This window comes from Sorex araneus, chromosome 1 (assembly GCF_027595985.1).
Source record: "Sorex araneus isolate mSorAra2 chromosome 1, mSorAra2.pri, whole genome shotgun sequence".
Lineage (NCBI taxonomy): Eukaryota > Metazoa > Chordata > Mammalia > Eulipotyphla > Soricidae > Sorex > Sorex araneus.
This window is the reverse complement of record NC_073302.1, coordinates 333,474,488-333,500,827: the sequence shown is the minus strand read 5'-3', so window position 1 is coordinate 333,500,827 and position 26,340 is coordinate 333,474,488. Positions and strand designations below refer to the sequence as shown.

General features: G+C 43.9%; 1 protein-coding gene across 4 annotated transcripts in view; it reads right to left on the bottom strand.

The window, feature by feature from the left end:
* INTS10 (integrator complex subunit 10) overlaps nt 1–23,276 on the bottom strand; it is a 35,508-nt gene extending 12,232 nt beyond the window's left edge. For 2 of the 4 annotated variants that reach the window (XM_055143719.1, XM_055143725.1), the window contains exons 1-15: nt 23,040–23,276; nt 22,420–22,487; nt 20,965–21,068; nt 19,860–19,999; nt 18,715–18,796; nt 18,258–18,398; nt 17,372–17,543; nt 16,178–16,347; nt 14,555–14,688; nt 13,407–13,560; nt 12,532–12,614; nt 11,656–11,808; nt 8,098–8,206; nt 2,168–2,247; nt 349–511 (exon numbers count right to left, since the gene is read on the bottom strand). In XM_055143719.1, coding sequence (XP_054999694.1) covers nt 349–511; nt 2,168–2,247; nt 8,098–8,206; nt 11,656–11,808; nt 12,532–12,614; nt 13,407–13,560; nt 14,555–14,688; nt 16,178–16,347; nt 17,372–17,543; nt 18,258–18,398; nt 18,715–18,796; nt 19,860–19,999; nt 20,965–21,068; nt 22,420–22,487; nt 23,040–23,168 — 1,882 coding nt within the window. In that variant the 5' untranslated portion in view covers nt 23,169–23,276. The remainder of the gene's footprint in view (nt 1–348; nt 512–2,167; nt 2,248–8,097; nt 8,207–11,655; nt 11,809–12,531; nt 12,615–13,406; nt 13,561–14,554; nt 14,689–16,177; nt 16,348–17,371; nt 17,544–18,257; nt 18,399–18,714; nt 18,797–19,859; nt 20,000–20,964; nt 21,069–22,419; nt 22,488–23,039) is intronic. The other 2 variants (XM_055143729.1, XM_055143733.1) reach the window with 2 other exon arrangements.
* Between the last annotated feature and the right edge of the window lie 3,064 nt (nt 23,277–26,340).

Genomic DNA, 26,340 nt, shown 5'->3' with positions numbered 1-26,340 from the left:
TCTCTCTCTCTCTCTTTTTAATGCAAGAGTACTGCCAGTCTCTCTCTTTTTTTTCCTCCTTTTTGGGTCACACCCAGTGATGCTCAGGGGTTACTCCTGGCTCTGCACTCAGGAATTACTCCTGGCAATGCTCAGGGGACCATATGGGATGATGGGGATCAAACCTGGGTCAGCTGTGTGCAAGGCAAACGCCCTACCCACTGTGCTATCACTCCAGCCCCACAGTCTCATTTTTAATCACCTTTCATTCTTTCTCTTTTCTATAAACTTGGAAAACTTATTTCTACCCAGAATGTTTCATGTTTGTATTATGCATTCATTCTGAAAAATCAGAAAGAAAAAGGATACTTGTAACATAGTTGAAAAAGTTTTCATACTGAAAATTTCCTTGTTGGCAAATCTTATTGATGGCTTTCAAGAAGAGATTCTCTCCCCGAGGCCACTCCTGCTGCAGCAGGACGATGACGTGCCCCAGGGCCATGTCGTCCCTGCTGTCCGTGAAGGCTCTGAGCTGCAAGACAGATTCACAGAGGAAGGAAGCGCGCCAGCCACACCAACAGCACCGAGAGATGCGCCAGTGCCGATGTCATAAAGGCCGTAAGGGAGAAGCAAACACAGTTCCTTCCAAACACCCTTGGTGTTTCCTAAGGAGCCTACAGGGTGAGGTGAGAAACTTCTGCTTCCCCTTCACATGCTCCCTGGGAACAGATGGGGTGGGGGTGGGGGGGCCCCCGGCAGGACAAAACTGGAGGAAATCTTGGGGCTTAATACAATAACTGAGTTTACACATCTTAAACAAAGTATCACATAAATGTCTTAATTCAAAATAACTGAATATAGAAAAAACCTACATGAAATAACACATGCCTATGTTCATTCCAGCCATTATTATAATAGTCAACAAATTGCAGTGGGTGTACTAGGCAGTTTTGTATTTGCCATATTGTTAATGTTATTCCTCTTCCCTCAATACAAATATTTATACTCCTATAAACCCATGTTACTTCAAAATTTAAAAAAAACTAGGTATAATCATATTAAAAACCAGAAATTAACTTTTCATAAGATATTATTATAAGACTTAAATTTTCTCACAAATAAAATATAATATAAAAACATTTTTGTAGTATATAAGCATATATACTATATATATATGTATCATATAATACATATATATAGCGCTGGGAACGGGGGGTGGGGCAGGATGAGGCTGGGCCTACCTCCAGGGCCTGCAGCTTTGCACTGGGGAGGGGGAAGAGAAAGTGGAATGGTTCTATGTAAAAGAATACAACTGGGGGATTTCTCCTAAGGAGGAAATCTGCAATGTGGGAGCAGGACCTGAGGAAAGCCTGAAGCTGGGGAGAGACAGGCACGAGGGTTAGCGGAACCTGAGCAGGATCACAGCTGATGGTCATTCCCAGCTGCCCCTGGTGACTTCAGCTGGGGAATCAGTGCCCTACCCAGGATACCCAGCACCACGGCCCCGCTGCACACCGTACTCTGGGAAGCCTCGCGCCTCTCACATCTGAGGTTCTGCTCTGCCCACAGCCAAGAGTCTGTTTTTTTTTTCAGATCCACCCTTTCCCAGCTCAGGCCTAAATGCCGTCACTCTGTGCACTTGTCATCTCTCTACAACCCTAACTGTACTAGTCTTCCCTTCTGTGACAAATAAATCGCCTTGTAAAATAATCAATAACATTTACTGAACACAACATTATTTGCATATTTGCTCATTGTTTGTGTTTTCTTGAGGTCAAGGGTCATTTCCTTCTCCCTTTGCCTAGGGTGGTTGTTATGTAAAAATATTTGTTCTGCTAGTACAGAGGGGAGGGTGGGTAGGGCGACAGTATAGAGGGTATGGCGTTTGCCTTGCACCAGGCTGACCCTGATTGATTCCCAGCATTCCATATGGTCCCCCTAACCACCCCCAGCACCACCAGGAGTAATTCCTGAATACATAAGCCAGGAGTAAACCCCTGTGCATTGCTGGGTATGGCCCAAAAAGAAAAAAAAATTGTTACTTCTTAGCCCCAGTGCTTTTCTTATAAACCAAGTGATTTTGTTAAGGAATAAACTTAACATTTGTTTACAAGGCTCTCAATTTGAGTTATTTCAAACCAGAACACTAAAAATTAAATCCCCTTCAGTTAAACATCTTCATGCTTACCTTAAAACAAGCTAACATTAAATGCAGGCAGTATGGCATGATAGCTTTGCTGGTACAAGGCAGAAGCTTCAGATCTGAACCTAACAATGGTACACAATATACTTGTTATTATCAAGGAAAACAGCCTGGAAAATAAATGCTCTGATGCAAAACAGCTGCGCACCCCCTCCCCCCCAAACACACTAAGATAATTAGACCATGAGTATACTTAGTGATGGTGAAACTGGGTTTTGAGTAGCCTAGACTTCATTTATCAATCTTCTTCCTTAAATTTGCTTCAAATATACATTTCAGCTATGCAGAAAAGTATGTTACACATACTAGTGTGTTCACCACTCAGCTACAAGAAAGTTACTACAGGATTTTAACAAAAATTTTTATTCATAGAAATGTTTTTAGTTTACTGTTTAAGTGTCATGCGTGCCCTGTAAATCACTCCAATACATGAGGTGCTAGCTTAATGATTATAATCATATAGTGGTTTTTTTTTTTTTTGGGTCCACCCAGCGATGCTCAGGGGTTACTCCTGGCTTTGCACTCAGGAATTACTCCTGGCAGTGCTTGGGGGACCATATGGGATGCCGGGGATCGAACCCGGGTCGGCCGAGTGCAAGGCAAACGCCCTACTTGCTGTGCTATTGCTCCAGCCCCTATATAGTGTTTTATTTCTTTCTTTTGGGGGGGGGGCTGGAGTGGGGAGACCATAGCCAGCAGTGCTCAGGACTTACTCCTGGTCTGCACTCAGGGATCACACCTAATGGGGCTCAGAGGAACCTTTCTGGGTACTGGGAATCTAATCCAGGTCTACCACATGCAAGATAAACGCCCTACCCACTGTAGGTATTATTATTCCGGCTCTGACTTAGTCATTCTTTTATGATAGACACTGAAATTTCCATTTTTTTCACTATTATAAAAGTGAAAATGAACACTTTTTTTTAAATGTTGAAATATTTTTCACTTTAAAGTGCAATTCTTACATACATTTTCTTACACATGATGCAAAAAACTTTAAGCAATTGATTTCAAAAGAAACTTTAATGTTTCCTGTTATGGTTATATTTAAAGTTCTTAATGTCACAATAGGGTAAATAATGAGACAAAGTATACCTTTGATATGGGAATTCTATGTTTATATAAACATACAAAATACTAACACAATTATGTATATATTTCATTTAAAACAAACAAACAAAAACAGTTTTGGCTAAAACTCATGACCCTGCAGTTAAGGACCCACAGTTTGAAAATTACTGATCTAGGGCACTGGTTTTCTACTAGTTCAGTGAAAATAGGAATATTTTGTGTAGTACAAGGCAGAAATAAAAATTATGATATACAAGGTATAGCAGTTTTAAATTATAACTCATTAAAAAGTGCAGAAATAAAAACCACTCAATATGCAATAGTTTTAAAATTTGATTATCATTAAGTGAGAAATATAGTTCCATGCACTGTGTGTTGAACAGCAATGACTTTTTGTGGGCCAGTGGGAGGTGTCTGCACACCACCACTGGTTAGCCAGTTGCTGACACTAACCTGGGGTATATAATATGTACCAAGGAAATGAGATGGTCCACTGGGTACCGATAAAACTGGTTACAGAATGACTAAGTATGTATACTTTCCTGATACTTAAGAGCAATGTGTGCCTTCCCATTTGGTTTGTATTACATCTTTTTTTGTTTTTGTGCCACACTGGTGATACTCAGGGCTTACTCCAGGCTCTACACTGGGGAATCAGACCCTGGTTAGCCATGAGCAAGGCAGGTACCCCACTGAGCTGCTACACTATTGCTCTCGCACTGTTATGACTCTTTCATCTCTATATTCTGATATGCGAGAAATGGTAGCTTAAAGTTTTAAGCTGAGAGGCTGGAGCGATAGCACAGTGGGTAGAGCATTTGCCTTGCATGCAGCTGACCCAGGTTCGATTCTCAGCATCACATATGGTCCCCTGAGCACTGCCAAGGGTAATTCCTGAGTGCAGAGCCAGGAGTAACCCCTGAGCATTGCCAGATGTGACCCAAAAAAGAAAAAAAAAAGTTGACAATCTTTGCAAACAGTATTCTGTCATCTGTCTTCTATTTCTATGAACCCAGTTCATATATATGTGTATATATATTTTTCTAAGGGAGAATGGTTGTTTCTTGTCAATTTCAAGGGGCTTTCTCAATTTTGGAAGCTAAGTTTCTGCTGATGATACACTTCCTAGAGAATTTTTCTAAGACTCCTATGATTTTTTTTCATTTGATCATAATCCTTTGATTGCATTTTAATTTTATTGGGAAGGAATTTACTCATCTTCCTTGATGTGCGCTCTTCTAGAATTCTGCTTTTTAATTCGTCTGGTTCTGGGGCCATACCCACTGGGCTCAGCTGTGCACACAGAAACACATCAGCACTTGTTGCCCAGTGTCCCTAGCCAGGCGGCAGGGAGGGCAGCTGACAGTGGCTGACGGTCCCTCCAACTGAAATAAGCATCATTAAGCTTTTTGCTTAGTCTACTTTAAATTGACTAAGCAAAATTTAAATTGACACAGACCAACTTTAATTTACACAGACTGTTAGAAAGGGTTGCGGTACCTTTTATTTATTCCCTTTTTCGATCTTTGGGTCACACCCGGCATTGCTCAGGAATTACTCCTGGCAGTGCTCCGGGGAACATATGGAATGTTGGTGATCAAACTCAGGTCAGCCTTGTGCAAGGCAAATGTCCTCCCAGCTGTACTATCACTCCGGCTCCCATGCTTTTCTTTTAAAATGAAAGTCCATTTTGTCCAGTGCCATTTATTGAAAATGCTCTTTTCTCCATTGAATTACTCTAGCACTTTCACACTAAAAAATTACTTGATTTTGTGTAGGTTTATTTTTGGATTCTCCTTTATTTCTTAACCGAGTACTGTATTACTATACCCTTTATCTGGGTTTTGCTTTCAGGTAAGGTATACACCAATTTTGTTCATCTGTTTTCAAAAATGTTTGTTTTATATTGTCCTTTTAATTTTGGTTTCAGGGTCACACTTGGTGGTGCTCAAGGCTTAGTCCTGGCTATAAGCTCAGTCACTGCTGGAGGGTTTGGGGAACCTTACAGGGACCAGGGACGGTAGCTGGGCTGGCCATGTGCACGGCAAGTGCCCTGACCACTCTATCTCTGTGGCCCCATCTTTCAATTTTAGGATCAGCTGATTAATTTCTATTAAAAAATAAATCTGCCGGATTCTGACTGGGATCACACAGATCCAATAGCCATATTTCGGGGGGGGGGGGGAGAATTGGCACTGAACTATTGTCTCCTGACCGATGCACAGCACCACACGTCTTTTATTGGATTTGTTATTTTGTTTTCTTACTGTTACTAATTCAGGAGATTCCATAGGCTTTTGTATGTATTCAAATATGACAGAATTTTGATTTTTGTTTTGCCTGGCTAAGATCCTGGATGTGCTGTATAGGGGCATGGCATCTAGTATCCCTGCACTGCCTCTGACTTCAGGAGGGAAAGCATTCATCGTCATTAAATATGGTGTTGAGGAAGTTTCCAATACTAATTTGCTAAGATTTGGGGAGGGGGAGGGCTGTTTGGGGCACACTGGATTATGCTTGGGGCTTACTTCTAATGGTGTTCGGGGGACCATATGCAGTGCTAGGATTGAAGGGGGGCTGGCCACATACGAAGCCAAGTGCCTAGCCCCTGTACCATCTCTCGGGCTCCTTGTTAAAAAAAATCATTTAGTAAAAACAGAAGGTATAAATAAAAACAGAATAAAAACAATATTCTTACAGCAAATTAGCTAATATAAATTATAAAGACTGATTTTTCTCATATTAAGTCACCTTTCCTTTCCCAGTGAGAATGGTCAGTATGTTAACCATTCTCTTACAGAGTCTGCTAATTTGGTAGACTCTGGTGTGTATGCACATAATATCGGCCTTTATCATTCAGTCCCTGTAATGCTCATTTGGTTTTTCTATCAGAGGGATGTTGGGCCTTAAAAAGTGAATTGGGAGGGTCAGAGCAACAGGACAGCAGGGGGCTGACCTAGGTTTGGTCTACAGCATTCCATATGGTCCTGGACCCATCAGGGGTAATCCCTGAGCATAGATAAAGAAGTAAGCTTTGAGCACTGCCGGTGTGGACTCCCCTGTCCCATCCTCCAAACAAAACAAAAACACTAAAAACCAAAACCTGAACTGGAAACTATCCCCCTTTTCTGTATTTTCTCAAGTACTGCATTGGTTTTCCCCACCCCCAAAATATTTTATAGAATTCTCCCATCAAGCCATTTGGACCTATAGTTTTCTAGAGGTGCCAAGTTTAATTTCATTGCAACTCTTGTTTCTTTAAAGCTTTAGTTACTGTCAGCTCTCCTTCTCCTGTCTGTTACATCGTGTATGTTAGTGTCTGTGACAGTCGGGATGCCCCTGCTCCGTGAGCTGTGGGCTGGCACTCCTTGTGGAGGTACAGAAGTTAGGGCTGTGGTGCTGGCATGTGCTGCCGGGGCTCCGTTCACAGGCTATGCTGCCTGTACCATGTATCAAGCTGCAGTACCTGCTGCGGGTCACCCAGCCAAACTGCAGCAGGGCTGGGAATCGTGTACAACGGCGAGGACGCAGACAGCACCCGGGACTGCATAACTTGAACACTAGGCTCTAATTCTGGAGCAAAGCTGGCAGGACGCTCCTGAAGCTCCCGTGCTATTCCTTTAAGTCTGGAAGTTTTTATAGGCTGTGATTTCTCTGGCTTGTTTTTGTTTTGGAGTCACACCCAGTGGTGCTCAAGGGTTACTCCTGGCTCTGCACACTCAATAATTACTCCTGGCAGTGCTGGGGGAACCAATATGGGGGCTGGGGGTTGGACCAGGTTCGCTGTGTGCAAGGCAAGTGTCCTACCTTGCTGTACCGTTTCTCCAACCCCCAAGCCGTGATTTAAAAAATTTTTCTCTTTCACCTAAATTATTGAGTTTATGGCCATAAAATTATTCTTAACGTAGACTCTGTGTCCTTTGACGTCAGTAGGATTTATGGTGATGTTACCTTTCATTCCCATTATTGGTAATGTTTATCTTCTTCCTGATTGATCTTATCAGAATTTGACCAACTTTAATACTTTTCCAAAAACAAAACAACTTTTGGCTTTATTAATTTTATTTTGTGTTACATTTCATTTATCCTTGCTCTTATTATTTCCCATCTTCTCCTATCTTTGGCTTCATTTGCTTACTTTTTTCAGACTTTGAGGGTGAAAAGTCATTAGTGAACAACTTCATTTACACAGATTTTCAAGCTATGTGCCAGATGAGGTCAAGCTTAAAATAGACCAAAAGTAATTTGCAGAAGTGAGACCCCAAGTTCAATCTCTGGCACAACATGCCCCTCTGAGCACCACTGGGAGACCCCTCCACCAACCAGCTCAAAGATGGGTATGCCAAGAGATCCTTCAAAATAATACATACTTAACCCAGTTCTCCTAGAAGAAACGAAGGGAGCTTGACGACATATACAGAGCCTCGTAGGAAATCAGAGCCGAGGAAAAGCTTAGTCAAGAAAGTTTTTATACAATTTGCCAAGCCCTGCAAATCATAGGGTATTATCTAATGCAGAACTGTAAAGAATTTCCCAACATTGGCAATTTCCCAATCTAAAGCAATTTCACTTTGAGAGGGGGGCCCCACCAGTGGTGCCCAGGGGGCTTGGGGGCCGTTCTGAGATTTCTGGCCACCCCAGCCTTTTGGTAGAATGCCGGAGCCCAAGGGTGCCATTAGTGAGCTCCAAGACCATTCCAGGGCCACAGCTGGAGATGTGACAGGCCCAGGGCATGCGGGTGAGGGCTGGACAGAAGTCAGCCCATGCAGACTGCAGCCTGACCCTGCACTATCTCCTGGTCTCCTAGAACTATTTTAGAGTAAACATAAACCTTACCACCATACCTTTCCTAAATTTGGGCTTTATTTTTGAAGGTTCTTCCTGAGATTTGCCTCCATCCTGAATTGGGAGTATCATGTAGCACATCAAATCAAGGACTTTTTCACATGTCATCTAAAGAAGAACAAAAGGCACTAACCTCAAGTTTCCTGAAATTAAAACCAAATAAATATGACAAAATATTTACAATCTATGAGTAATATAAGCAAGGAGGCCTACAACTCTGCATAAAAACTCTCTATAGAAATATTCTTTTTGCTCACCAAAGAAGAAAATTTCAGATTGAATCTATTTTAGATTATTGAGGGAATAACTACAAGCACGTGATAGCAAGCAGCAGCCATTCACATTAACGTTCTGGGCTTACAGACTAGAGCCAACTCTTAAGCCACTGAATGGAAAACTTAACCAAACAGGACTGACAGTTAAGGAGTGAACTGTATGATACAGAGGGTATCTGTACACTGGGGATTTTGTGATACACTAGGGCTATTCCTGCTTCTGAGCTCAGCAGTGATCCTGGTGGCACTCAGAGGACCCTCCGTGGTGCAAGGGACTCAGTTTGGATCGACTGCATGCAAGGCAGGCTTACCCCTGTACCCTCCTACCGGCCCTATTTGCTTTCTGGGGCCTCCCAAGCCGTGTGTATTTGTGATTGTCAGTACGGGGGCCTGAGGATACAGTACTGCTCAGTCACTCTGCTGAGATTCAACAGTGCTTAGGGGCCTCTGAACTCAGGAATGCCCAGACACTGTGTGGTGCCAGGTATTAAATCCAGGTCACCGTGCACTCACCCTAATCCCCATATTATCCCTCACCCAAGAGTTTTGTGTTTGTATTTTTTACTACTTTATTATTTTGGCTTTTTGGGATCATACCCAGCAATGCTCAGAGGTTATTCCTGGCTCTGCACTCAGGAATCACTCCTGGTGGTGCTCGGGGGATGCCAGGGATTGAACTCGGATTGATCACATGTAAGGCAAATGCCCTCCACATTGTACTATCACTCTAGCCCTGAGTCTTACGTTTTTAAAAAGCAGAAAATCCCACAGCAATGAGTTTCAGAGAGAAAGGGTATCACAACCAAAGCCTTAAAGGGGAGGGGAAGGGTTTGGAAAACGGACAAGAGAGAGTCTTAGGGGACAAGAGGTGAGGTGAAGGGTTGCAGACAGGCATGGTGATCAACCTGGGGGGAGGGAGAAGCTGTAGGTAAAACTGACAGACGCAGCAGGGTGCAAGGGGAGCACCATCAGATGACACCAATGGAGCACTTTCTGGGCCAGGACGACCCCTGGTCAGCTCCTTGAGGTTTGGGTCACACCCAGGCCCTCAGCAGCTGCTGCATCTGCCCAGAACCTCTCCTGGCAGTATTCAGGGGAACACTCAGGGCTGGATGCATGGCCAATCCGAGCTCTCTGGCTGGGAAGGGAGGCTTAAACCTTTGTTCCCTGACCTTTTTTCCCTCCTGGTCAGCCCTGGCTGCAATGACTCTGGGGCTCTGGCTGTCCCAGACCCCGCGTGGATGGCTCAGGAGCCTGGAGTTAGCGCTGTTCTGGTGAGATGGCTGCGCAGGTTAGAATGACTACAAGGAGGGCAGGACTAGTGGCCAACACCATTCGTCTCTCTGAGCCCGCTTTCCCAGCACACCTCTCTGTTCATGCTGTAGCCCACCACGTCATATTTGATTTTTAACTCTATAAACACTTGTCTCTCCATCTCAGATCAGACCCTGAAGGCAGAAATCCTGGATTTCCTACAGCCTGCTATAATCCCCCCTAGCATCCAGAACTCAACTCCTGGTTCTCTGAGAGTCAATTATATAATTAGGTGAAAGGATGACAGCAACATTTTAGAAAGCAATGACTGTATTTACAGGGTTGAAAGAGAACTGCAGTAAAAATACTCAGATAAAAGCTATGATTGGACCTGAGTGGTAAGAAGAGCTAAGGCACAGGTTTGTATATGGCAATCCCAGTTTTCTCCCTGCAGGGACTGTAGATGGTCCCTTGAGAAGTGCCAGGAGTGACTCCTGAGCAGAGCCAGGAGAAAGCCTGAGCACTGCCGAGTGTGGTCCAACACTGCCCATGCCCCCACAACCATGGGGGGGGTTGGGGGGGTGAGGGTGACAGTGGAAATAAAAAACAAACCACTAAAGATGCAGCACATTGGAAGAATCAAAAAGATTAGCTAGGGTAAGAATCAATTTTGTGTCTAACGCCAGAGAACTACAGCAACTCACACCTGCACACGTGGACAGGCAGCTGGGCCTCTGGGAGAGGCTGAGACAGGGCCTCACAGTGCTCACTGGCGGGGCTGATGTCCCTCCACATGCTTGTTCAGCTCAATTAAAATGACTGGGTCAGTGGGGCTGGAGCAATAGCACAGCGGGTAGGGCGTTTGCCTTGCATGTGGCGGACCCAGGTTCGATTCCCAGCATCCCATATGGTCCCCTGAGCACTGCCAGGGGTAATTCCTGAGTGCAGAGCCAGGAGTGACCCATGAGCATCGCCAGGTGTGACCCAAAAAGCCAAAAAAAAAAAAAAAATGACTGGGTCATTATTTCTTTCCTAGGGTGGTGGGGGCGCTTAAGAGGTGCAGGGTCACTCTGGGCCAGTGGTGGGGTGGCAGTGCCAGGCATGTGCCCAGGGCTGAGCCCTCGGGGCCATCTCCCCAGCTCCTGCCGGTGTACTCATTATGATCTCTAGAATGCCAAAAACAAAACAAAAAACCCCGAAAACAAAACAAACAAAAATCCCAAAAATGCACTGAGGGCTATAAATTACAAAATAATCAACATAACACATGGAGATGAGATGTAATCTATGCTTATAACTTCTGGTCTTGAAAGTAGACATTTCTTGCATCAATCAAGAATTTGTTTATTAATTTTTCTTTTTCTTGGGGGGGGGGGTTCAGTTGGGTGGAGGTACAACCAGCGATGCTCAGGGGTTACTCCTGGCTCTGCACTAAGGAATCACTCATGGTGCTATCAGGGGACCATATGGGGCACCAGGGATTGAACCTGGGTTGGCTGTATGCAAGGCAAATGCCCTACTCACTGTACTACCTCCCTAGTTCTGAATGTGCTCACCATTTTATGTTAAACATTATGAGAGGATAAAAGTTCTGTAAATAACTATGATAGGTGCTAGGTGAGACAGTTGGGAGGGGTTTGGCCAGATCACACAATGCGCGTTACCCCAGGCCAGGAGCACCATCACCAGATCACATACTACATCTTACCCCAGCCAGGAACACCACTGCCAGACTAAAGGAGAGTCCGAGCCCAGCTAAGTGAACATTCAGTGTGTCCATTTCCCACTTAGCAGAGGCCTCCCCTGAACAAGCACAGCAAGACCCCCTCCTCTACTGATTCCCGTAAGAAAGCAAAGAAGAGATGATTATCCTCCAACAAGACACATCAGTGACTAGGAAACTGGAAAAGTCCAGGAGCTGAATTTTAGGGAAGCCACAAGAGAAAGAACTATTAAGGGAAATAAGATAGCAAGCAGACTAGGTGGCAGGATGGATTTTCACAGACATTTGCTCAGTTCAGTACTTACTCGGTACTCCCCAAGGGCGAAGTGGCAGGTGGCCAGCTGGATGAGTGCTCTCTGATGCTCCAAGGTACCCTGCCCTGTCATCTGGGGCTGAGGAAGAGATCCCTGGAGAGCCACTAAGCGATGCAGGCTGGCTACTGCCTTTTTATACTGACCCTTAGAAAGATAACAGCAAGGAGGGAAAAAATACTGCCATTAAAAAAAAAAAAATGAAACAAATGAACATCTTCAGGTTCATTAAGCAACTACAAATAAGGTACTTCTCGTGATTTAATTTCTTACAGCAAGGAGGGTTTCTCCCAGTGGTGCTCAGGGGACCTAGGGTCCCCCTGGGATAGTCCTGGGCTAAGGCCTGATGCTGCTGTGCTGCTGAGGTGCCACAGACCCTCAGGGCCACCCTGGCAATACTGAGGGCACATCACTGCTGCATACTGAGACACTAGTTCCAATTCTCCTTTGGGAAGGACAGAATATACCCACTTCTGGGCTGCACAATGTCCACAGAAGCAGGAGTTGTCTCCAGATAAAACTGTCGATGTCTCTGACTTTGGCCTCTTGATTCGCTCATGAGCAGTAAAGCAAAACTTCACCAGAGTCAAGAGACTCCACAGAGTCGAGCCAACGAAGGAGAAGTGTGCATCTCTTATAAACAAATTAAAGCTTATTTTGCAAAGAAGTGTAACTGGATTTCAAAGCAAAACAAATGATGTGGTCCTGTCACTTTAGAATTATTTCAAGAGAAAAGTGGACTTGAGATCCCTCAGTCATTGCAGCCATGCTCCTTAGAGCATATATCAGCCAGAAAGACACAGCTCTGTACATGTGGGGAAGCTGGGTCACAGTACCCTGGGGCAGAAACAGGAGTGGCCATCCCGATACCTGATAGATGATCATGTCAGTGAGGAAGATTCTCAACCAAAGCCAAGTGTCTGTCTTCCAAGCCAAGCAGATTCTTGTAAATTCTGAGAGAGAACACAAAAGCAATTTACCAATGACATATCACACAGAAGCAGAAAACAAAACCAACAAATCAAGTTAGACAGAACAAGAGTGGTAAATTATAAAAAAAAAGTTAGCAACTTTAGATTTTGGTTTCTATAATGGCCTAGAATTTCAATTAGAAATCAACTTAGCATAGAATATACATCAGATGGGCAATAAGCACAATGAAAAACTCAAAAGGACATCAAGACGACAAAAATCAATGTAATCTTAGAACTGGTCTACAGAACTAAGCTTACATGGCAGTGAGATGGGTTTATGGACACTGCTTGGGGAAAGGGGAGAGAGGGGGACCCCGAATGAGGAGGGAGGGAAACAGACCCTATTTGGGGCTCTGATCCAGGAATACTATACACACACACACACACACACACGTATGTATGTATGTATGTATGTATGTGTATATATATATGTATATATGAGACCTTATCAATAAAATCATGGTGACTAAGATAAAAAATAATAATAATAAAAAAAGAAATCAAAGCAAAGGCTTAGTTGTGTGATACTGGAGAGTATTAGGGAACTTGCTCTGCAAGGGGGTGATCTGGAGGGATCGAGCACAGAGCTATGTGGTTATTTGAACAGTAATGACTGATCAGGTAGCCTACTCAAACAATAATAACTCTTTAAAACATGAGCTACTGTAATCAATTTAATTAACATTAAAACCTGACAATTCAAGTAGAATGCCTTTTTAAGATGAGTTACAATTAAAAACAAAAATGATAGCAATAATAGAATACTCTCACCTTTATCAAGGAATTCTGAGGAATAGAGCAGCTCCCAGCTCTCTCTGGCTAACTTGAGACTTTCTAACACTTCAATAGAGTTCGCCAGCTCTGCCTTATCGACAACAATATGACGGTTCCTTCCTTTGGCTGAACACTCTTCATCATCCGAACTCTGCCTCAGGAATGTGGGGAAGAGTAAAGCAGTAAGTGCAGTGACATTCGGAAACATCCATATTTGTATTGCTCCCACTTACTTTATAACACCATCATGAGTATAATAAACTTAAAAAAAATTAACAATTGGGCTATAAAAATTCAAGGGGTCAGGGGTATAGCCTAGAGATCAGGGCACATGAAGGGCATGGTCCGGGCCCAGCAGCAAGTGCCCCGGAGCACATTGGCGGTGGGTAATGGCACTGGTGGAGGGATAGATGTTGGAACACTGTATGACTGAAACTTGATCAGCAACAGCCTTATAACTGTATGTCTCATGGTGATTCAATAAAAAAAAAAGCTAAAAATTAAACTATCAGATATTAACACAAAAAGCTGTATCTGCCCCAACATTTATTACAGCATTATTTACAACAGCTTAAGTTCCAATTTATTACAGCATTATCTACAAATCTGGAAGCAAAGGAAGTACCTATAGATGAGAAGATAAACAATGTGTGTTACATCCACCCAACAGAATACTATGTAGCTTCATCCCCCCACCCCCAAAAGAATGAGAGAAAAATGTACCATATGCAGCAAAATGGAAGTCTAAGGGGAATTGTGCACAGCAAAATAAGTCAGAAAAATAAAGACAAGAATTGGATGACCTTCACCTATGTATTCAATATAAAGTCATAAAACTGATGAATAAACACAATGAAATGAAACAGTAAACCAGTGAATCTTAACAGGAGAACTGAGCACCTGAGGCAGATGCAGGAGGCTGAAGTGCAGGCATTTCCCTGGTCCAGGAAGGGAACTTCCTGGCCCAAGTGGCAGAGCACATACTTAGTGTGTGAAGGCTGAGTGTATTCCTCAGCCCCACAGAACCCCGAGCACTGAGGGTTCTAGAAAGATCCAGGTTTTGTCAACTTAGCTCCAGAACTGGATTTTATAAAGATACATTTATAGGAAACATAATTGTCACTAAACATACTGAAAAGAATTACCATGGTTTTTTCTCTTCCTTCAGCTAGCTTTCTCTTTTTATGTATATGTTTAGTCCGATCAGTTTCTATGTCACCATACACATTGGATACATCCTCAAGAAGAACCAGTGGAACTTGGCTTGGGGCATTAGGACCTAAGGATAGAAAGAAAACACAAACTTACAGATCCAGTAAGAAAAAGAAAGCTTAGCCTCAGGTCGAAGTTTACACAACTGCCCTAAGAAACTCTCTAGGTCACTGAGCCAAAGCTCGGCAGGATGAGCACTTGCATGATGGAGACCCAGGTTCCATCCCTTGTACCACAGGGACCTCTGAGCTCTGCCGGGAGGGATCCCCATGCACAGAGTACTCACTGAGCTCACCGGGTGCCCCAAAGTAAACAGAAAGAAAATAGAGAACATTGCAAAATATATTCAATGTTATCCCAACTAGGTAAAGAAACAAGCATATACAGATTACAAAAAGAGGACTACAGATTTATTCCAAATAATTAAACCATTTTCTCTCAGTAGGAAGAAAACAAGTGAAAATTTCTTCTCTGTATCCGTTGTAAAACTTTTTAACAATCATAAATTATAAAAAATGAAAGAGGCAATACACAAAAGTAAGTTATTTTTAAATTACCGAAGGCGATTTTGTTTTTTCAAACTTTCTAGAATTTATGTGCTTGAATTTCCTAGAATTTATGTTACTTTAAAAATACTGTCTGCACCCCAGGAGAATAGATACAAGGGCCAGGGGGATTGCCCCACAGTTGGAAGACTGCTTCATGAGCGGAGGGGAGAAGACAGATGGAATAGAGAAGAGATCACTAAGAAAATGATGGCTGGAGGAACCAGTTGGGATGGAAGATGCGTGCCCAAAGTAGATAATGGACCAAACATGATCTGTCAGTGTCTGTGTTGCTGCAAGCCATAATGCCCAAAAGCAGAAAGTATGGGGAATATTGTCTGCCATAGCAGGGGGAGGGTGGGAAAGGGGGGGTATACCCGGGATATTGGTGGTAGGGAATGCACACTGGTGGAGGGATGGGCGTTTGATCATTGTGAGATTGTAACCCAAACATGAAAGCTTGTAACTATCTCATGGTAATTCAATAAAATTAAAAAAAAAAAAAGTCTGCAATGGAGTCTTCCTGCAATTTACTTCAATGATTTTGTGTATCTGTTGACTGTTCAAAATATCAGTATTAGATATCCATATTTGATACAAAAAATTAAATGAAAATGTCCTTATATAAAAAACACCAACAACCAAAACAAAGCATTACAATTAACCTACAAGGATTTAGATATAAAAACAGTATTAAGATAAACATTTACATCTTTTTTTTTTTTTTTTGCTTTTTTGGGGTCACACCAGGCAATGCAGAGGTTACTCCTGGCTCTGCACTCAGGAATCACCCCTGGCGGTGCTCAGGGGACCATATGGGATGATGGGAATCGAACCCGGGTCGGCCGCGTGCAAGGCAAACGCCCTACCCACTGTGCTATTGCTCCAGCCCCAAACATTTACATCTTCTTCAACATCCTACTAAGGACATTATTTTGGAACACTATAACATTTTTTTTAAACTTATTTGCATAGTTAGGACAGTTGAAACACTGAAACTCTTTAACCAACCTTGGAAGAGGGAGGGCTGAATGCTGCTGACATATTGGAATGCATTCTTAAAGAAGACCAACATAGTGGAGTAAACCACTTGGTTTTTATATTTTGCATGAGCTTCATTATCAAAGTTGTTCATGTATCTGCAGAGATCCTTCATTCTATGCAAAATATCACCATAACTTCTGAATGATGAAAATGATAAAGATCATTTGTCAATAAAACGTCTAAATAAAAGCCCCAAGAATCATTACATCTGGCAAATGTAGCTCTAACCATGCAAAATAATTTTTACTATGTATGACCTCTTCTAAATTAGAATATTTCTCTTCTGAATTAGAGTAGATTACAGACCAAGATTCAGCACACAACATGCTAACTGGCCTCTCGTAACTCTGAACATCAAGGAATGTTTCAAACTTACCACCATAAGAGTTCATACTTCAGGGGATGGAGCGATAGTACAATGGAGGGCGTTTGCCTTGCACATGGCCGACAAAGGTTCAATCCCTGGCATCCCATATGGTCCTCTGAGCAACACCAGGAGTAATTCCTGGGTGCAGAGTCAGGAGAAACCCTTGTGCATCCTGGGTGTGGCCCAAAAAGTTAAAAAAAAAAAAGTAAAGGAAAGAGGTCCTATTGCAACTAGTATTTTTTCTGGTTTGGGGGCCACCCCCGGGTAACTCCCTGCTTAGTGCTTCGGGGTTGCTGTTGGTGGTGCTGAGGTGACTGCAATGTAGAGGAATTGATCCTCAGGCTCCATCTCTCTGGCCCCTCAATTAGGAATCTTTATATTTTAAATTGTTATTGCTTTTTTGGGCCACACCCAGTAATGCTCAGTCAGGGGCTACTCCTGGCTATGTTCTCAGGAATTAGTTTTGGTGGTAATCAGGGGACCATCTGGGATGCCAGGGATCGAACCCAGGTTCGCCATGTGCAAGGCAAGTGCCCTACCCACTGTGCTGTTGCCCTGGCCCCTTATTTAGGAATCTTTAAAAACACGAACAACCACCCGGTGGAAGTATTGAGCATTGAAAGAATTTACCCAAAGAAAAGTCATGCTGTGCATTATATGCTTAAAACATGTCCTTCCCTTTCCTTGGCTGCACTCTTTCCCTTCTTCCTTTTTCTTTTACGATCCTGAGAATATACAATATACAATAAACAACCAGTTGCACTTGGCAACTGTAGAAGTGAACAATTGTTTACCGTCTTCCTTTATCCATCTGCCATTCACATCTCATTCCAACGATGTTTAAGATTTTAAACAACTTCTCCCATGGGTCCACAATCTGGGATGATTTTTCTGACAGCCCTTCTATTACATACTTTTGTGAGCTGCGTTTGCTAGGTGACATTAAATCAGATGTTTCTTGGGTACCTGAGAAGAAAAAAAATAGCTGATAGAAAATAGGAAGCACACTGCCATTTGCTTAATATTTATGTGCCCTGGAGGGTGGATGGAGATAGGCCAATTACCCACTCAAAAGGCACAGCATCTCAGCACAGTATTTTGCTTTAAGTATTTTATTCTGTGGCCCAAAACTGGCAATTTGCATAAAAGAGGGAGATACTTTCAAGCTGGAGTATATTATGTGAAAACACAAATGTTCTAGTTCAGCAGGTTAACTACTGGGATCAAAGGGTAAATCGATTACAGAAAAGTCTGTCTTTATTGTATTATTTGCCCCCATCCAGTAACCAACTCTTAGAAACACCATCAAATTGGTATGTATCTGCAGGAGAAAGAAAACAAAATAATGAGGGAGTTTTGAGTTTGCAATTATTTTTTTGATTAAAAATAAATTGGAGGGGGGGTGTGGAGAGAGAGGAAACCTCCCAAGCAGTGCTCAGGTGACTCGGGGCCCTTCCTGTCATGCTTGGGTCCAGTTACATGATCTGGAAGGTTCAATGCTCAGGCCAGAGGCTGCTCTGCTGCTGGGGCCACAAGGGCCTACCCAGTGGAGATTAAGGAGCCTTTTGGGGCCACAGGCATGCAGACATGTGCCCCAGCTCCTGACACTATCTCCATAGCTTTGTGAGTCCACAATTCACAAAATCTGTCTCAGTGAAATTATAGGACATTCCCACATACCTTGATGCTGACTCTCCATCTGAGCAGACCTAGTAACATAATTAATGTAAAATTCAGCTGCCTTGTTTAGGTACTTATATAGTAGATTGGCTGGCAATCGAACATCATGGTTGTTAATTATCAGAGGAAGGACATCACAAACTGTCAGAGAGAAAAATACAAAAACAAAGATGAAGTTGTCTAATCTATAGAGTGCTGATAAAAACAAAATTTATTTCAGAATTCACTTTAATGTACACAAGGAAAAATCCCTTATGCACACCACTGGGTGAAGTCCTCTGTAAGAGTCTAGTTCTTACACATGATATTCTTTGTTGTGATGCTTCATACACATACTCTTTTTTAAGTATCAAATGTCACAGAGTAAAAAATTTAGACGCTATTTAAGATGTGTCTAAAAGACTAAATATATAAATGAGGACTTAAATAGAAACAACAGAATTACACTTTTTCTTACCAAATAATTTTCTAAAGCAATTAACTGGAGACTCTTGTTCTTCAATTGTTTCAGCATCTAACAGTGCCTCCCCAAGGCCAACCTGTCTCAAAATACAATGAAATGCATTAGCTTTCTATATCAGAATGACACGAACAGGGTACTTCTTACTTACTACACACTTTGGAATACAGTCCAGAAGGGTACTCCAAATTCACCTGACTACTTTGTCTGGGTCATTCTCCTCTGAAATAGTACAAGTAGAATGATAACCAGATGTCTACAGAAAACAGTTTTCAATTTTAGAACCATACCCTATAGTGCTGGGTGGCCACTCCTGGCAACGCTGGGGCACCATGCAAGAAATTGAACCAGGATCTCCTGAATGCTTTGTATGTGCTCCACCCACTGAACTCACTCTCTCTCCAGCCCAACAGAAACTTCAATGAAGTAGGAACTAGATTCAGGAAGAATATACAGAGGCAGTAGACAGCTCAGTGGACACCGTGCCTGCCTAGTGAGACACGCGCAGCCTCTGCCCATGGCCCCCAGCACCCACACTTGCAGCCAGGTGTGTCTGAGCACCACGACCAAAGGAACATGAGCCCCAGTAAGCACTGTAAGCAAATATGCAGGCGACTCCTGGTCCCTTCAATGGCAACACCAACAGAGGGAAGGCAAGTGAGAAAATGCCGAGTTTCCTCATCTGTAAGGTGGTGCCATGGCTATCAGTGGCCTGGGGGTTCCAGGAGAAGGCCATCACGAGAAGAGACTCCCTAGTCACTTAAATAAAAGGGAATGATGGAAACTAACAGAAAACAGTGTCCATACAGCAAACACAAATGAAAAATACGTCTTAAGACTATAAATGATAGCTCTTAATTTAAATTCAAACACACTGTTGAACATAATGGAATAAGAGTTTTTTTTTTTTCCCTCTTAACTCTCAGGCTCCACAAATCACAACCAACAGCACTGTCTGAGTCCAGTCTGTTCTCTTATATGCCACACCTTCTCCCAGGAATCCTGTGCTTGCTAATAAGGACACTCTTTTACTTTTACTACGATTCTTTAGGTTCAATCTTATCTAGGAATATACAGAATTTGTGTTTTAGAATAATTAATACATCCTCTAGTCCTTAACCCAAGAAAGGGGTCACTCTTACCCCGTGCTGCACCACTGTCTCGGGGAAGCGCCTCAGCAGAAGCAGCAGCATCTCCGACCGCTCCAGCGTGTTAAAGCACTGTTCCGTGACCTTCAGCAGCATTTCACACTGGACCCGACCAGGAAGAGTCTCAAACAAGCCTGTACATAACACATCACAGTTTTAAAGTTTCTTTATAATGAAAATACTGAAGCAGAAGAAATAAGTCACTTTCATGTAGAGAACAGTATAAACATTAAGATTTAATGCTTATGCTTAGTTCAGCTGAGCACTGTTGAAGTGACTGCCTGATCACTTCAGTTTTTTCTCTGACGACACTGGGCACCAGGTCCTTGCTGAATGATCAGAACATAAGGCATGGAAGCCTTACTGGATTCAGAAAAAAAGAACAATTATGTGCAGGGTTACAACAGGGCTTGCTGCTGGCTGAGATAAAGAGCATGTACTTGTGTGAAATGACCCAGGCCATATCTTCACCAACAACTGGAGGCTAAGAAGATAGGCCAAGTTACTAAAAATTACTTTCTTCTGCTATGGAGATCTGTCTAATACAGGCATCTAATTTTTAGAAAACCTATTTAGAAAACATCCATTCTTTGGGATAAGCCATACATCTTCATCTGTTAAGCAAAAGGCTCCCAACAAACCAATGAGGACCAAGTGACATCATTTGACCAGTTGCCAAGACTAAAACATACATACAAGTACCAATACCACATGTGGGACTTTGTGAAACCACTTTACATAACTTGGTATTTCAGAAAAGCTCATTTATACACTATTAAATTATCACTCTGTTCTCTCTCTTTTTTTTTCTTTTTGGGTCACACTCGGCGATGCACAGGGGTTACTCCTGGCTCTGCACTCAGGAATTACTCCTGGCAGTGCTCAGGGGACCATATGGGATGCTGGGAATCAAATCCGGGTTGGCCGCATGCAAGGCAAATGCCCTACCGGCTGTGCTATCCCTCCAGCCCCTCTCTCTCTCTTTTTAAAGGGAACACATGGAGTTTACTTTGTGTCAAAACAATAATAATTTCCTCCAGATATTGGTAAAAAAAAAAAGAAATAAAAACCATACTTAATGCAATCACTCTGTTCTTACTTCTTAAAAATTGGGTTTGTTTGTCCTGTGAATCATTCCTTAAAGCTGATGTAATAATGCTGATTTCTCTCCACACCACCGGTTGATCTGGGAAATTCACAAACCTACATTTAAAATGAATGTATTAAATTAAAACTTCAGCTTCTATACATTATATAAAAAGAAAGAATGTTAGCAATTTGAGAAAAATACACTTTTTAAATTCCAATTAAATATATATAGATGCATCAAAATAAAGCAAAATAAACACATAAAAGTAAAAACTAGTTTATGAAGACACTTACAAAAACCTTGTGATATTTTCTGTAAGTTAAAAAACAAGCAAAAAAGCAAATAATGTCACTAATTTTTTTACTTACAAGAAAAATGAGCAACTCTTAAATATCAAGATGAAAAAGAAAGCTACCCATAAAACTGGCAAAGGCAAATCACAAAGTACAAAGAGTCAAAGAGAAAATTTGGCAAAAATTTAAAATGGATGGCCTGGGAATCCCAAGGGCTGGAGCACATGCTCTGCAGTGGAAGCCCTGGGTTAGATTCTGGCAAGGCACAATCCCTTGAGCACTGCTCCATGTGCTCCCCAAACAAAACAAAACAAAAACACTCCAAAAAATCCCAGTAGAAGTATACAATGTAGGAAAAATGTAAGCTGGAACTGTATTTATTTGTTTTGAAATTTGGTAGTGCGTTAAAATTTTAAACGTGAGGATCCTTAGATTATAAAACCACATTTAAGAATCTGTTATCCAGGGGCCGGAGCGATAGCACAGCGGGTAGGGCGTTTGCCTTGCACGCGGCCGACCCGGGTTCAATCCCCGGCATCCCATATGGTCCCCCAAGCACCGCCAGGAGTAATTCCTGAGTGCAAAGCCAGGAGTAACCCCTGAGCATCGCTGGGTGTGACCCAAAAAGAAAAAAAAAAAATCTGTTATCCAGAAAAACATCTAGACATGAGTACAAGGTTCTTGTTGCTATTCTGCATATAGTTTCTAATATCTGTATTTAGAAGCCCACTCAGATGATGAAATGCTTTGTAGATGTGAACAAGCAGGAACAAGATTCCAGTTTCCTACTGAAACAGAAAGGAGTTCATTACAGTGGGCAAGGAAACAAGCTGCAGAACTAAGTGATCTTGTTTTATAAGAACTCCCTGCCCATCTCTCTCCGTGTACCAGGTGTAGAAAGACACACACCAACACCAACTCTGAAGGGGTTCGGAGGGCTTCAACTTTCTATCCTCCGAACTTCATACGGTCTGAGCCTGGGCGAGGAATAAAGCCCTGGACAGGTATAAGCTTGGGAGGGGGTGCCGGGAATGCGGTGCTGAACCGTGTCCCCGGGACCCCGGACGGAAAGCTTCCACGGGTGGAGTGCAATGCACAGGGCAGCCGGGAGCCCGTCCAAACGCCCCAAGGCGGGCGGGAGCCCGCCCAAGCGCGGGCCGGCAGCACTCACATGTCGTAGAGCAGCCTCCCCGCGGTGCTGGTCCGCTCGGCGTTGCGCTCGATGGTGTACATCTCATACTGGAACAGAGAGACTGGTCACCGCCCCGCCAAGAGCGGCGCAACCCCACGCCCAACGCAGAGATCCAACCCCCTAAGACCAGAGCAGTGCCCCCCCATGGCCAGTGCAGTGATTCCTCTCATGCCCTGAACTGAGTGATTCCCCCCACGGCCGTGACCCTCATTCCCAGCCCAGAGTGACCCGCACGCCCAGGGCAGTGATCCTCCACGCCCAGTGCAGTGCGACCCCCCCTACACCCAGAGCAGTACACCATGCCCGGTACAGTCACCCCCACGCCCAGAGCCGAGTGACCCCCACAACGGCCTGTGCAGTGACCCCACGGCCAGTGCTGTGACACCCACGGCCAGTGCAGTGACCCCCACGCCCAGAGCAGTGACTCCTCCACACCCACCCACTATTGACACCCCGCCTCTGCAGAGTGACCCCGCACGCCCAGAGCAGGCACCCTCCTCCCACCCGGTGTAGAAGCCCCGAACGGCCTCTGCGGAGTGGACGGGCGGGCTCGGGGCCGGGAGGGACCGGGGCCCCGCGGCCAGTTCCGGCAGCCTCACCTGGATGTTGAAGTCGGCGGGGTAGAGGCTGCGCGCAGTGATGAGCCACGCCTTGGCTGCCCACAGGTCCTGCTGCACCAACTCCCGCGCGCGCTGCACCAGAAACTCGCAGTCTCCCTGTGCGGACATGGTCCGGCGGGTCGCGCTGCGATCCCCGCGACTGCACCCCGGGAGACCGGCCGCCACGGGCCGCCACCGCGCACGCGCGGGACCACGAACGCTGGGCTGCTTCCGGGCCTCCGCCACTGCGCACGCGCGGGGCGACGGACGTGAGGCTGCTTCCGGGCCAGGGTCATTGCACACGCTCGAGCCGACGGAGGCGGGGCTGCTTCCCGGCCTCCAACACTGCGCACGCGCGGGCCGGCGGACGCGGCAGCTGCTTCCGGGCCTCCGTCACTGCGCACGTGCGGACCGGCGGTCGCGGCAGCTGCTTCAGTGCACGTCTGGCCAGGCAGTATACGTGGGACCGCGGCCGTTAGGCAGTCTGGCCCAATGATTTCTACCCGCTTATTCGCCACGTTTCCGGGGGACGCCGCAATGCCAGCCGGCCGGGGCGGGAGTAGGGGGGGGCGTCCCTCGAGGCTGGTATCCGGGCCCCGGAGAGGGCAAGGCGGCGGGAAGAAGTTGGACCTCGCTCACACGCGACCTTGCCCAGAATTTAGTCTGCCTTTCCCTCCCATATACCCCGTGCCCTTTTATTTCCACCTTTATTTACTACTTTCCCCAACATTTAGCGAATTATCTGAGTAATTTCATTAAACAGTGCTGTTCTGCGTGCTGCAGGAACGGGATAATCGCAGCGCGACATTGAACAACGAAAAGCTTGCGAGGAACCGATTGGGGCGCATGCGCAGGAGTCCGCGCTGAGCCGGGTGCGTGCAGGTCACAGTTCTGCGGCGGGGGGCGTGGCCTCCCGCATCGGCTGGAAGCACCAGACCCAGGTCTGGGCCCTGGCATTGCACCTGGCTTTGCACCTTCCGGTGTTCAGACCTGGCAGTAGCCTGAGTCCTGTTGAGCACTGATTGGTGCTCAGATATCTGTCAAAGCAAAGAAGCGAAACAGTGTTATGGATACGTGACTTACGGAAAACAAACCAGTAGGTTTTCATCAAAACTATTTGCTCCCTATTTGAAAAGGAAAAGAAAATCTCCCTCCACTGTTCAAGAGAGACCGCGTTTACGAACAGGAGGGAACAGAATTTATTTCCGCAACATGGAGAATGTAATATGTGAATTCGTTAGAGTGCATGTTCCATATTCAAATATTTGCAAAATGAATTATCACTGGTATTTTTGATTTAGAATCAAGAGATTAAGAATTCACAGCTGATGTGCCTACCTTGTCTGCATTTATTTGTGCGTGCTAATCCTCTGTTACAAATTTTTATACTCTTCAAAAATTCGTAGCTGATTAGAAATTACGTGGAAACAAAAATAATTCAAACGTGGTTAATTATGGTCATGTAAAATGTAGTTACTTAATTTTAATAATTTATGATTATTGATATTTAAATTAGTGTTAAGATGCTGGTTTTAGAGGTAAGCAGCAAAATTGGCAGCTCCAGCACTGAAGCACCATTACTGGCAAGTCCCTGTCTGAGCTCTTACTTGTTATAGTATACTGATTCTAAAATCAATAATTTGGGGGCTGGAACAGCAGGTAAGAAGCTTGCTTTGCACATGACTGACCCATATTGGCTCATTGGCATCCTATATGGTCCTCAGAGCACTGCCAGGAGTAATTCCTGAGTGTAAAGCCAGAAATAACCCCTGAGCATCGCTGTGTGTGGCCCCAATCTCCACTCCCCAATAGTTAATTTGGTTCCCTTTGTCCTCGATGATTACATCAGCTAAAATTCACTTTATTAGCCTCAGTCATTCTCTGATGCGTTCATTTTATACATTTGCATTCCAGAAGTATTCTTATACCCAAAGTGCTGTTTAATGTCCTGGTTATGTATAGGAATAATGTAGTGTTTGATCACATTACAGGCCAGGGTTGCTCAATGCTGGTATTCAGAAGAATTTGAAGCCTTTATAGGAAACAAGAAGATAGGAACTTTAGTTTGAATAGTCAACTGTAGCACTGTATTCCCGTTGTTCATCGATTTGCTTGAGCGGGCACCAGTAACGTCTCCATTGTGAGACTTGTTACTGTTTTTGGCATATTGAATATGCCATGGGTAGTTTGCCAGGCTTTGCTGTGCGGGCAGGATACTCTTAGTAGCTTGCCAGGCTCTCCGAGGGGCACGGAGGAATCGGACCTGGGTCGGCCACATTCAAGGAAAACGCCCTACCTGCTGTGCTCCAGTCCATATAATATATATATATATATATATATATATATATATATATATATATCACTGTATCACTGTCATCCCGTTCTCATCGATTTGCTCGAGTGGGCACCAGTAACATCTTCATTGTGAGACTTGTTGTTACTGTTTTTGGCATATTGAGTATGTCACAGGTAGCTTGCCAGGCTCTCCCATGCGGGTGAGATACTCTCGGTACCTTGCCGGGCTCTCCAAGAGGGATGCAGGAACCCCTGGTTCGGCCGTGTGCAAGGCAAATGCCCTACTCGCTGTGCTATCGCTCCAGCCTATATATATATATATATATATATATATATATATATATATATATATATATATATATATGTTAAAATTCCATTTGAAAACTACATAACTAAAGAGAAACAAGTTAGAAAGATTCAGATGAAGGTATTTTTCCTTACTGGAGTATTTTTGTATTCACAAAGACAGAAAAAATTTGTTCTGCTCAAAAACTGAACAAAAGATCAGAGAGAACCTGGAGCGATAGCACATAAGGGAGGGCATTTGCCTTGTACACAGCAAAAAAAGCAAGATAATCTGGTGATGGTTGTATATGGCACTCCTCTGTAAAGCAGTGTCCAGATATCCGCTATTCCTCCTACCTTCTTTTCACATTTTCAGAATTCTCAGAATTATTTCCACCATTATACTCAGTCATTTTCAGATTGTATCTGTTTAAGTAACACCCAAAGCGCCTTAGTTTATTTGTGTATTTTGTTTTGGGGGTACATCCTTCAGTGCTTAGGGCTTAATCATGACTCTGAGCTCAGGAATCACTCCTGGCAGCGCTCAGGGAACCCTATGGGGTGTTGGGGGATCAAACAGTCATCAGGTAATTGTTTATTTTATTTTTATTTATTTTTTTGCTTTTTGGGTCACACCTGGTGATACACAGGGCTTACTCCTGGCTGTGCACTCAGGAATTACTCCTGGCGTTGCTCGGGAGACCATATGGGATGCTGGGAA